This window comes from Vanacampus margaritifer, chromosome 1, assembly GCF_051991255.1.
Source record: "Vanacampus margaritifer isolate UIUO_Vmar chromosome 1, RoL_Vmar_1.0, whole genome shotgun sequence".
NCBI classification, from domain to species: Eukaryota; Metazoa; Chordata; class Actinopteri; order Syngnathiformes; family Syngnathidae; genus Vanacampus; species Vanacampus margaritifer.
The window spans coordinates 11,139,884-11,153,332 of record NC_135432.1 but is presented as its reverse complement, the minus strand read 5'-3'; the positions used below and the strand labels follow the sequence as shown (position 1 = coordinate 11,153,332).

Here is a 13,449-nt window from a genome sequence, read left to right as displayed (position 1 = left end):
TGTAAAGTTATAATCAAAGAAAATCGAAGTTTCCAACGCTTTTAAAGTACCCTGAATGCACCATTTTGCTTGCGTAGCATTAGCAACTAGCAAGTGTGTAGCGAATGTTATTCTGGTTATTCTGTTGTCCCCAAACGCCCTTTAAGATGTTTAATGACACCCCAGTTGGAGTTAACTGTAAAACTAAACACATGACAATAAGAATTACATCCACTGTATATTTAAATACATAACATGCTTTGCTTTTAAAACATCGCTAGCCTAGCGCTAATGCTAAAAGCGAATGTTAAGTGTTTTTACTTCAAATAATGAATATTCACACAAATGCTATGCGAACAAATACCCACAGGTAAGATTACACTACGCAAAGGCACACATTTTTCCCAATGTGTGAAAAACGAATTATTTTAATAGAATTCAATCATAACCTTCTTCCATACTCACTTTAAGTGTGTACAACATGGATGCACGGCACCACACTGCCCCTAAGAGGCCAAAACGCACAAGAACAGTCAGTATTTGTTCTTACTGTTTTCAGTTGCTATTATTTTAGTTGATTCTATTCTTATGTCACTTTATTGTTTTATTTTGTTATATTTAAAGTTGATATTTCAAGGATTCAAATAATTTATTTTCTCAAAATTCAAGGCTGCAAACGTGCAAGGATTTTTTTTCTTGTCTTAACTGACTTTTAAGTAGTTGAGCAGCTTCAGTAGTTGAATACATACTAAGTTTAGAAATCACAAATTGTTTTAATCACGATTTCAATCTCAATCAAATAATCGTGTTTGCTATTTTTCCAGCCTAATTATGTACTCTAACCATATACAGTACAGCAGTTGTAAACAAGTAAGAATGGTTTCATTATTGACACATAAATCTATACAATACTCTTGCGTACTTCATGAAATTTGATGATAAAGTCATGCTACGGACTTGTCATTCAAAGCAGAGTTAATCTTAATAGCGAAAGTGTGTGTGTGTGTGTGTGGGGGGGGGGGGAGTTAATGTTGTGCATTATATTTTTATATATTTAAAAAAATAATCATCAGATTACTGTAATCAGTATTTTTTTCTGCCAAAAATCGGTATCGGCAACAGCCTAAAAAAATATATATCAATTGGGCCCTACAGTATATGCTAATTCTCTGTAACTGAAAGTCAATATGCTGTCTACCAACTGTCACTGATTATTTTGAAAGGTGAAGACTTGCATGTTAGCAGTACCTTGTTTCTGGCACATGCTTTCCTTTGCTGGTAGTCCGAGTGAGACGCCCTCTTGTCCAGCTTGGTCCACAAAGCTTTGGCACGCCAATAGTTGAGCCTCTCTTTCAGCTTCCCGTAAAAGCTGCGGAAGTCTTTCCGGTTGACGTCCAGCTGCTGGCAGAGCTCATGGAAGTGTCGCTGGACATCCTTGCAGTCCTGCGCTTGGACAAAGCGGTCGAAGGCGGCGTGCGAAGGGTTGACGGGGTCCTGGCTCGCCATGGCGGACCACAGCCGTCGCGCTGCCTTGCGCAAAAAAGAGGTTCAAGGTTAGGTTGGATGACTTTCTGCCTTGCAGGATGTTGATCAAAAGACCTGGTTGCTGTTGGCAGCTAGACTTTTATAGGTGTGTGTCATCTAGTCTTCCAGCGTGATGGGAAGTTCCCCACTCGCTCGCTTCTAATGATAGGCCAGGCCTGATGATTAAATCAACTCGGCGCATGTTGGCTGACTCATTTACAACTTCCTCCTCCTTGTTGTTACTTTGCGACCTTCACGTCCGTGTTTTAGTGTCATGCTTACGTATAGCCTCAGGTGAAAAGCTCCTTGTTGGTTTCAGTGTTTAACTTTTTCCACATGTTTGGCATTGCTGCAGACTTTTCTACATTTTGTCTTAAAGCAACACTAAGGAACTTTCAGTTTATGTTGTTTATAGCGACGCCATATGGACGAAAGCGGTATTGTTGTTATGTCTGAAGGAAGACCACATTTCCTATGAGGACAAGCGCATTGCGTCGTTTTGTAGCTCACGCTAGCGAGTGAAATCCGGGCCAATGTTGATCCTTGACTGTCCTTTCATCCGGGATAGCTTTTGACGTATGCTATAAAGCAGTCAGCACTTGTAGTTTATTTGTGTGGCAATGTTCCTACCATCCTCCTCAAAGTTGCTTAGTGCCAGTAAAAATGATACGGACCCCCTGAGGCCATGGCAAAGGTACCATTCAACTAGTTTTAAGTCGACGTTTCATCAGAAGAGTCATGAAAATATTTGATTATGGTTGAAAAGTTCCTTAGTAATACTTTAAAGTCATGAAATTGGAAACTATTCCAATTCCAGGCACTCAGCAGGATAATGTTGATGTAAAAAGCATCTAAAGCTAATGGACAACTAATCAATTATCTAATTAATCAACAACAATTGTGATCATTAATCATTTAGAGACCAAATTTTAACTTAAAAGTGATCCAAGTGATCGAATTTCAGCCTCTCAACAAGAAATATTCTCGGATTTCTGTAGTTCTGATTTTCGTTGAACAAAAAAAGACTTTTGCAAATATGGGATTTTACTTTGGAAAACAACAATCAAACAATTTTTGCCTGTTTTCTGGCTGATGTTACACACCAAACCAGTAACTGAGTCATAATTTGTGCATTTTCTACACTGTCAGTTTGAAATAATGTCCTGGTTTTAAATCAAGGATCATGGATAAAAATAAAAAATAAAAAAAAAGATTCTTTAAATAATTCAATTCATTGATTAAGCGGGAAAAAAAGATTAATTATTAAAATAATTGTTAGTTGCAGCCCTATATTACAAATTATTTTGTTTTATTAGAATTTAAAATAATAGTATGAGTACTGTAATTATACATCACTGCAAATATCAAGTTTGCAACAACTCCTAAAAACGTATCGAGTAGAATGAAAATGGAACATAAGAACCAAACAAAGTCTTAGTTGTACAAAAGAAGTATTCATGCAACAATGGCAAGAAAAAAAGCTGCATTTCTTCAAAAGTCGAAATGTAACAAGGAAGAAAGTCTTCTCTCGGTTGACTTAAAGTGCTTGTTTAGCAGCGCACGCTAATCTTTCCAGTCAACATTACAGTCAAACAATGAAACGTGTCTATGCTGAACCTGCCGTACGTGTTTATAGTATTTGTTGAAAGTGAGATTTCTGCCAAGTATCCAAGGCAACGGTTCCGGAAGATACTGTATCTGCTGATCACGCGGGCTTCCAGCTGCGCCTGAGAGTTACCATTACGTGAACACGCATGTGAAAGCTGACTTCATTGTGAGTCCTTTTGTGACATCACTGAAACACAACTAGTAGTTAGATAATTCCGCCAGGTGCCTCGTCGTGTGCTGGAAGCGAAACTATGGAGGATCAAAACGGCCAAAATTCTAAATAAATAAATAAATGACTAAAAGTGAAAATAAAAACGGATGTAAAAAATATTATTCGAAAATAGAATAATAAATAAATAAAAGGATTAAGTGATACGTGTTATTCCAAATAATTTCAATGATGAGTAAAGCATACTTGTGAAAAGGAATATCTTACTATATGTTGTAATGTGACTTTGCCAACATTTTGAAATGTTTGCAGTAGCAAGGCTGCCTGATTTTAGGCAAAAGCAAACGAGTAGTAAATATCGTCCGTGGCGGATTGCGATACACTCTGACCCAAGCCGTGTTGACTTTGGAGCTCTATAAAGTGTAGCTGGCGCACCTTATCAAACATGATCACCCAAACAGGACTTTGGCGCCTCCGTATTTTATGACTGCTTCAATTACTCGTCATTGAAATATATGTTCGGGTAAATACTTGTTGCATGTCCTTCTTTGAAAACGAGGTATGCAACCCTTCCCATCCTTTACAGCACAGTCCCACCAGTGATTCAACATACGATCAGCCCCCATAAGCATGGCATGCGTCTTCCTTGATGCATTGCACTTTGCACTGCCTGAGGCGGCAAAGCGACCGAAACAAACGTCAGCCAGCCTTTGCCCTGCCGCCGTTAATTAAGGTCAACGCAAGGGAAGCAGACTGAAGACTGGCTGCTTTTTGAAAGCCTGCCAAAAGCTAAAAATACTTCCAAACGATCACCACCAATCCTAACTCTTCAAGAATATGCAAACATCCTCTTTTGAGTTCCGTGCTAAAAATACAAAGATCACGATGTGATGTTTCCAAATTTAGTTACGACGGATGAATAAACGTTTCTATGCAGACAGTCGTGTGCAAACCAGCAGCACTTGGGAGGGGGAGAAGCCAAGTGGCTCTTCAGATCTGAAAAGTTGTTGCTACGGCCTAATTTGTCATGCAGGCGTCTGCTGGCTTCAGCTTGGCAAGAGGCTTAACAACATTGCAGGGCACACATACACAAGCATTTACACTGATGGACAAAATTAGAGCAGTGGTTCTCAAACTGGGGGCCATAAACATGGGTATCTGCAAAATAATTTGCAATAAATATATATTTTTTTTAAATATGCACCTACATACACTAATGTAAGGGATGGTCCCTGGATGCAAAAGTTTTCCAACCCCTGATTTAGAGTCTACAGTAAAGCCAACATAACAATCCGCAAACTCCACACGGGATGGTCGGCACCGAGGCCTCAAGCTAGAACCTCAGAGGCGTGCCGCAAATGTGCCAACCGCAGTAGCCATCGTTAATCAGGCCAAGTCATTGTGAATAAGATGCAAAAGCTGCTTTTCCACCTTTTTTTTTTTTTCTTGGTTGTGAAAGTTCCGCGGGGAAATTTAGAATTTGTGTTTCCACAGCGACTTAAGAGTTCTCGGTAATTAATTCAAATTTGTTTGATAAAGTATGAGTTTGATGAGCCCAGCCGATGTAAAAACAACACCACCCCGAAATTGACCACCCAATCAGCTTTGGTCAGTGCATATGGAGGATCAAAACTGCCGAAATTCAAAATAAATAAATGACTAAATTATTAAACATATGACTACAAGTGAAAATAAAAACGGATATAAAAAATATAATTCAAAAATGTTATTCAAATGAGGGGGCGGTCTTAAGTGTGTCTTGGGTGGTAGTCGTCCATTGCTGGAGCTCTCCATGTAAGCCAGCGAGGCTTCCTTGTTCACCGAGGCGCTCACTAGACCAACGAAAGGTAGTTTGCAACGGCGCAGTCCAACCCAAGACACGCTTAGGACCGCCCCCTCATTTGAATAACATTTTGTCCTGGCAGAGCGTCTGCAGCATGAAATAAATAAATGTGAGAGCAGAGCGTTTTTATTTATTGATTGATATTTAATTCTATTTATATATATTTTTTTTTTATTTCAACAATTTTTAGATTTATTTTAATTTTTTCCATCTCGTTTTTAATTTATTTTTTATTTGTACTTTTATTTATTTATGCATTTATGTATTTTTTTGTTATTTTTATATATATATATATATTTTTTTTAAATAACATTTCATCCTGGCAGAGTGTCTGCAGCATAAATAAATAAATGTGAGAGCAGAGTGTTTTTATTGATTGATATTTAATTCTATTTATATATTTATTTTTGTATTTATTTCGACTATATTTAGATTTATTTTTTGCATCTCGTTTTGTTTTATTTTTTATCCATCCATTTTCTTGACCGCTTTTCCTCAAAAGGGTCGCGGGGTGCTGGAGCCTATCCCAGCTGGCTTAGTAGGCAGGGTACACCCTGAACTGGTTGCCAGCCAATCACAGGGCACACAGAAACAAACAACCATACTCACAATCACACCTATTTTTATTTTTTATTTGTACTTTTATTTATTTATGCATTTATGTATTTTGTTGTTATTTTTATTTCCATTTATATTTATTTATTTTTCATTTAATTTTTTAATTCTATGTTTTGTATCCGTTTTTTTATTTTCACTTTTAGTCATTTATTTGTTTTCAATTTTGGTCCTCCGTAAGTGCAGCCCACCCCCTCAAAGTTCCAGCCGGGCTCAGCAAGACCCTGCTGCTGAGATTTTAATTACCACGGAAATTGTTGTTGGTGGAAAAACGTGCAAACTAAATTTTACCAAGGTAAATTGAAAAGTTCTCCAAAAGTTCCAGCAGTGGAAAAAGCCCCTATGCAAAGCAAACGTGGACCTTACTCATTAGGAGCCGTTCTACAGCAATTGATTGTCAAGGGGAGCACCAAAGATGCTTTTTGGTGTTATCTGGCGCCCACAGACACGCACGCTTGCTTGCAGTTTTGACGCCTATGCAGCTCGCAATGACTACGTTTGCTTCTCATGTTCACGCCGCACATGCCACAAACTCACTTCAATACCTCAAACTCAATGTTCATAAAAGATGCAAGATTCCAAATAAGCAAATAAAATCTAGATGTACAACAGTGTTAATACTTTATAATTTAAAGAGGAACAAAAGGCTTAATGAAGTGCATCTTGAAGAGAGCAGTGTTTGCTAACTCAAGCAAGATGGCGTGTTTTTTTGTTTTGTGGACATCCCGGAAAGTAGTGATTTTACAGATACCGCCTGATAGCAATAATATGGAGCTTGTCGCTGAATGTTTACCAACTCTGGGTGATACCAAACGGGTCATAATTGTTGCTTCTTTTTTTTTTAACCACATGGTTGTTACGTGTCTTAAACCAAACGGAATAATTTGCTACGTGTTTCCTGAAAATGGTAATTCCTTATCTGGCTATCGGATTGATCTCCATCCATTGCTTAATGGATTTCATTGAAAACTAATGCAAATCCATCTTGTCTTGGCTCTTTTTGTTTTTAGCTTCTGTTACATTTTTTTTAAGCTTCTTTTACAAACGATCCCATGTCACACAAGCGGTCTTCATTGTTAATGCCACTGGAGGAAACCTCATGATGTAGTCGCAATGCACCCGAGGGACCTGTGAACTGCAGTGCCAGGATCAGGCAGCCATTTTGAATTCACACAACGGCAGGCAGCAAAATAAAAGTTGTTCTTTCTGAGCTACATATGAATTTGTCGGAAAAACTGCATGTCTTTACTGTGATTGCAAATGTATAAAGACCATTAAATCGTTTTCAAGGCAGGACTTCAAACATGGCTGACTCCGCATGGGAGACATTTAAACATATAAAAGCAAGTAGCGTATGAAAGAATCATGCTAAATTAGAAAAAGTCCTTTACAATTATTCATCGATTTTTATGAAAATAACTCTTAAACCAAATACTTAAACATACTTTAGCTTAAATAGTTTTTAGGGGCTGGATGAAGGGAGGAAAGTTTGTAATATCAATGCAGAGTGAAGCAAAATAACTATTTTGGGTACAGATTTTCCTCCAAAATGATTTTTTTTTTTTTAATGTACAAGAAAATGAAGAACTACTATATATGCACTTTTTTGTTTTTGTTTTAGTGGGCCAAAACAAAACAAAAAACAAATCAACACCATCTCTTTGAAAGCTCCAACTCAACGTCAAGTCATTCGAGGACTGCAGCGAACACGACAGAAAACCTCACTTGATACGTCAAGGCTTACTTAATTAGGTCACAACATACAGTTGAGACAACAATAAAAACTCGATCACAAAAGGCAGCGACACATCCATATATGGATCCGAAAAGCTCGTCGTAAGAATCGCGTCAACTTACTTCCTTCTCGCGTGGCCGCTCACGGACAAACGCTTGCGTGTCTGTCTAACTGCATCCTGCTCGTCGAGTACATGCTCGGTTTGTTTTGTGCTGCTTTCTCTTTGCTGACAGGTGACGAAAGTGCGCGAGCTCACCTGCGTCGCTCGCTCGCTCGCGAGACCACGCAGTACGCACGCACGTGCGCGCGCGCTGCCGAGCACTTCCGGGACTTTGTGTGAGGCGCGCGCCCGTTTGGTGCGTTCAAAGACACGACACGAGCTGGCGTCACACCATCACCGCGTGGATGACGTCACACTATGCCAACACTTGACTTGAATCGTTTTTTCACGTGGAGGTTGAAGAACAGAGCATAAAAATAAAATGCTCAAGTAAAATAGATACCTAAAAAAATCGAGTACAGTATCTGTATGATTGGTACCACCCTTTAAGTAGTCAATCCTAATCCCTGCAGCATGTATTATGTTTTTAACTTGAAGACGTGAGCAAACGTAACAAAGCGTGGAGGCCTCAAAAGAAAGGGCGCACTCTGCCACCTAGTGGACATTTACAATTACTGCACTTAATTATCAGTGGCGTGACATTCACGTAACCAAGTACAAATAATTTGTTTAGTTTGTTACTGATATCAAGAGATTTTTTTTTTACTTGAGAACAACTGTTTATGTTTTAAAACACGTAAGTGTTCTTTTTACTTTGTCAAAAATAGCCACGTTACTTTCTTTTTCTCAACCTCAGCGTGATCGCAAAAGGAGAGAAAGCACGTCAACCTCGATTGAGTTGTGGTTTTATTCCCCATTTAAGACAATTGTTTGATACTGTTGGGTACAAGAATGACTTGTAGCACATATATTTAAAAAAACACAAGATTTTGACACTGAAAATGTAGAAGGTCCAATACAAAGTTAATGTGGATATATTTGAACTGCTCAGCGTTCGTCTGCTGAGTCAGTAATTTCGATAGTAATTAGATGTCACTGACGTGTGTGTGCGTGTGTGTGTGTCGCGAGTCACTGCTCAAGTAGCCTTTTAGATGACTCCTCCTACGTCACATACCCAAGTATGTACGCAACAAAAAGGCCCAACATTACGACAGTAAGGTTTATTGCACAATATTACCAGAATTGTTTTTCTTCAATGTAAAATCTCAGATCCCGGAAAAGAAGCCCAATGACAAAAAATAAATAAAAATAAAATGTCAGTCTGAAAGGCTCAATTCCGATTTTTTCATGTCTGACCTGGGTCACTTTCATATGTGTTCCTAAATCGGATACGTATCCGAATTTTTGTAATGCGAGCGCAGTCTGAACGGCCAGGTGGCATATATCTGACCTCGACGTCATCAAAAGTCCAATATGCATTCTGCGCGGGCGGGGGCATTAAGGTTGATTTATCCATGAAGCATCCGAAGGTGCGCACGGCTCCGGGACGTATACCCGAATCGGCAAAGTTGTTTCGAGTAACAGTTGTGACTTTATATTTTACTTTAATTTAATCCCACGTCAAACATTAAGTATAAAGATGACATTTGTGGTGGTGAAATTAGTAATTTAGCTATTCAGACTGCTCATTTATATACGCGCGACAATGACGTGACGTCATCGTCAGAGAGGAGGAAAAAAAAAGGACAGGTCGCCGTGAGATGAGGCGCTCAAACAGGCTCGCCTCATTTTCACAAAATATTATTTCTACCCCTTCCCGCATCACTACTTTTACTACTGGTAAAAATATGAGCAGCGGCGCTAACACGTACACTGGACCATACGTATTTACTTCCGCAAACACAAACGTTGTGAGCGACGTCGTATCTTTTGCGCATGCGGGTCACTTTGGGGACGTATTACGCCCACACAGCAGATTTTAATTAGTAGGTAATATGAACGCTTACTAAAAACAAAAATGGGACTTCACCCAAAAATCGGAATTGAGCATTAAGACCTGCAGTGTGGACGTATAAGTGCACTTTTGAATATCATTTTGTCTCTTTTTCTTTTGACAAAAGAAAAGAATAATGTATTGTTTTTGCATTTAATTATTTTTTTTTTTTTTTACAAGAATAGTGCATAAAATAGTAGTAGATAATGATAATCAATTTATTCTGTTTGAGGGGGGAAACGGCATAATGCTACCAGAATAAAGTTGAACATTTTTTCCTAGGTTGAAAATTCAGAATACAGTAGTATGTATATATATATATATATATATATATATATATATATATATATATATATATATATATATATATATATATATATATATTAATAAACAGGCAATATTACAAGATTAAAGTTGTATATTTCTAGATTTTAAAAAAAACTGAATTGTTCAAGAGTAGATGTAGATTACCCTTATTTGGAATAAACAAAGTACTTTATTACTAGAATAAAGTTTTTTTTTAATTTCAAAACATCAGATTATGGGAATGAAGCATTATTCTGAGGAAAATATCAGAATAAAAAATAATTTTTCGACATTAAAAAATCAAAATTTTGCAAAAATAGTTACTGTTTTTAGAATAGAACGACATGAGAAAATTAATGTATTTTTTCCAACATTGAAAAAAAAATCAGAAATTTAAGAGAATGTCTTATTAATATGTTTGCAACAAAAGACTATAAATATTACAAGAAAAAAAATTCCAAACATTTTTGAGCATGGCATTAATTTTCTTAAGAATAACGAGGAGGAATCAATTCCAAGCATTTGCTCTCTTGCCTGCGAGCCCACGTGCAGTTTAGGAGTGAGTCACATCCTGGAAGGCGCCGATGACCTTTTGTGAGAACGGGCCAGGCGGGAGTCACACCACGATGTTTCCAGTAAAGACCCCCCCAACCTAGCACCCACTGCTTTTCCACATGATCGGACCATCTAACTTTAGATCGCGATCCCGCACTTGTTGCCGCCAGGTGGAGGTGAGTGCTGCCTTGTGATTGGCTGAGAGGACTTCAATTGGGCAGACCCCTTCTGTGACCTTGTCCACTCAAAACTACTCGTAGCAGCAGTTGAGTGGGAGAAGTCAAAGGGAACGCTCAAGTGGACCTCACTGCAGATTTGTGCAGGTACCGTATGACGTCTTTTTGTTTTGTTTACATCTTATGAAGAACCACAGGAAGTGACTGATTTGATGTCTCAACATCCTGCAAGCAGTTTAGCTGCGTGTATTTGTTCCACTTTTACGCAAGGCCAGTTTCATAAATCATCCTTTACAGACGTCAACAAATATGACAAGACAAACCCCAACATTACATTTATGATGCTTCGTTTTTAAGCTGAATCCAACCATTTGATCAATGAGCAAAATGTATTTATATATTTTTAATTTCCAACGGCATCAGTTCAAATGTTCAGTGCAGAAACTTACAGAAACTAATAATAAATTCATTTTGGTCCATAACAATTTAGAGAAAATTGGCAAAAATGTTAATCATTGATTTTCAAAATAAAAGCAAATGTTTTTAAATGCCTTATTTAGATTCAACACAAAAAGACAGTCGGCTCTCATGGAGAATGACAGAAATGGGAGAGAATGTTTACTGTTGAGAGGCAGAACTCAGTGGATTTGGACAAGGTCTCTAAATAATCATCAAAATAGCTGTAGATTAATTGTGAGTATGTGAAGGCAATCTGCTCCCATAAAGTCAAGCACAAATGTCTTCTCTGTATTTCATTCTGGTTCTATTTGGACAATGCAAAGAGCACGCATGTGGACATTTTCCATCTGCTCACCTTGTCCTGCTTTTCCTTATCTATCAATACATGACCCGAAAGACTAATATTGACTCCTGACGACTAGAGCTAAGGAGGGCAACGTTTTCAGTCAATTGAAAATATTTGGTATCTCCAGAAAAAAAAAAAATGAATATACAGCGGCGCCTTGAGCTACAACTTGACTTTTTTTTTTTGTTGCTTTGACTTGTGGGCAAATTTTTCTATGGTGGCAGTACAAGCAGCAGTTCAGCAGATAGAGAGAAAAAAAAAGAGGCTTTAAGCTTTCGATTGCCACCACTAGTTTAGGTTTACCATCAAACTATTATAAAACAGAGAATGATATGTTGAGTATTTAAAAGAAACACATCCATTTAGTTTAATGCTAACAAACAAAGTAAAATGCTATAGACGGGGAAACAAACAGCATTGGTGTCATGATGTTATAACCATTTAAGTAACGGCTTTATATGGCTCTCTTTTTAATGACAAAAAAAAAGAAAAGAAAAGAAAAGAAAATATTTGGTATATTATATACAGGGCTTAAAGTAAGAGTGTCTAAAATCTGTTGTTGGCTGGTTGGGAGGGGTGGAAATCGTGCTTATCAATGAATGCGCACGTGCATTTTGCACATATGGTCCCTCATTGAAGCCGCAGTGGCAGATGTGAACCTACAACCTGGTGTTGTGCCAATGTTGGAGGCAATTCACTTTCTTTACTCAACTCTGCAATCAGCCCATCATGTGGTGCCACTGCTTAGATGCATCCTTAAAAAAAAAAAAGAGGAGCTCATTGCCGGTGACAGCCAGTATTAGCGGTTACTCGAAAGCTTGACTTTTTAAAATCACGATAAACCGCCAAACTGATAATCGGCGCCGTCTCTGAGGGTCACCGCCAAGGAGCCGTCCGTCGGGGTAAGAACAGCAACGTCACCCAACGCTTCTGCAAGTACGACATTCTGTCCGTCTGTTGCGCTCCACTGAAATCATTGGTGGGTTATCACTTGATCAGCCCTGACCAGTTCCTCGAGTTGCACTCAACTGACGTTCCAGGCGCAAAAACTCTCGTTAATTCCGCCTGTAAATATCTGCAGCCTGCTTCCAAAAACGTTTTCTTTCAAAAAGGCAACTCACACTAAAGATCAGATGCCTGAAAATTCCACTTTAACTCTTTCACTGCCACTGACGTTAAAAGACGTCAAGTAAAAACCTACGGAGGGCCGCCAATGACGTTAAAAGACGTCATCCAATTTTTTTAATATATTTTTTGAAACGGGTGGAGGAAAGCCTTCCCCAGCTGTGTTGAAAGTTTCAAGCAGGTCTAGTGAGCCTAATGACTATTTTTGGCCCCTAGATGGCAACAATGACTCTCTTTTGGCAAGATTGGGTAGGCGTCAGCAGAAGACGTGAGGCGGGGCTAGAGTGTTGAGGGGGACAATGGCTGAAGAAGCCATAATGGCGACCGGTTGCAAGCAGCTCACGGTCGAGCCGTTTTTTTCAAAGACGAAAAGCATCGACCAACGCTATAAAGAGCACATTGATGACGACGATGATCATCATCGATGATGATGATGGTGACTCCGAGGTTGACGGCGAAGTTGGAAGCGTTGACGCGGCGGCTATGACGACGTCATAAAAGGTTCACGGGCTAGCGATGCCAACACCGGAAAACGCGGAGCACAACCGAGCACGCTCAGGCGGACGTTCAATCGGACGATGAAGAGTGCCCCGAGTCCAATGCATATTCATCGGAGGAAGTGTGTACAGTCTGCTACTTGCTTTTTATTCCCCGGAAAAAAAGGCCGTCAAGAAAGTGTAACGTTTGCACGCAAAACGGACCAATGCGAAAGTGAAAGTAAACTGTGTGCGAGTCCTGGCGTCTCCTTGCACGCAGGAGAGCGTTACAAAAAGAAAAACTGTATTTGAAACATCCACATAATTGTAAATAGTACCACAGTTGCACACATTTGTAAATAGTTTGCGAAATAGTTTTGTCAAATTGTTACACTGTTGAATGGAAATAAACGTATTTTGCAAACTAAAAACACTTTTTCATTGTTGGTGAAAGCGTTTTACAGAAGTAAAGCACTATTTAGGTGTTTGTGGCATCATTCATGGACAAAAAGAAGTGTACAATTCACTAGAGTGCATGA

General features: G+C 38.7%; 1 protein-coding gene across 5 annotated transcripts in view; it reads right to left on the bottom strand.

Annotated features, from left to right (window-relative positions):
• The window catches only part of mical1 (microtubule associated monooxygenase, calponin and LIM domain containing 1), a 28,945-nt gene extending 21,151 nt beyond the window's left edge, over positions 1–7,794 (bottom strand). For 3 of the 5 annotated variants that reach the window (XR_013294935.1, XR_013294936.1, XM_077572115.1), the window contains exons 1-2: positions 7,596–7,794; positions 1,228–1,509 (exon numbers count right to left, since the gene is read on the bottom strand). Coding sequence is in view for 3 of the 5 variants with exons in the window: in XM_077572115.1 (XP_077428241.1) it covers positions 1,228–1,485 (258 nt within the window). In the remaining 2 variants the exon portion in view is untranslated. The remainder of the gene's footprint in view (positions 1–1,227; positions 1,510–7,595) is intronic. The other 2 variants (XM_077572089.1, XM_077572080.1) reach the window with 2 other exon arrangements.
• Positions 7,795–13,449: the final 5,655 nt, after the last annotated feature.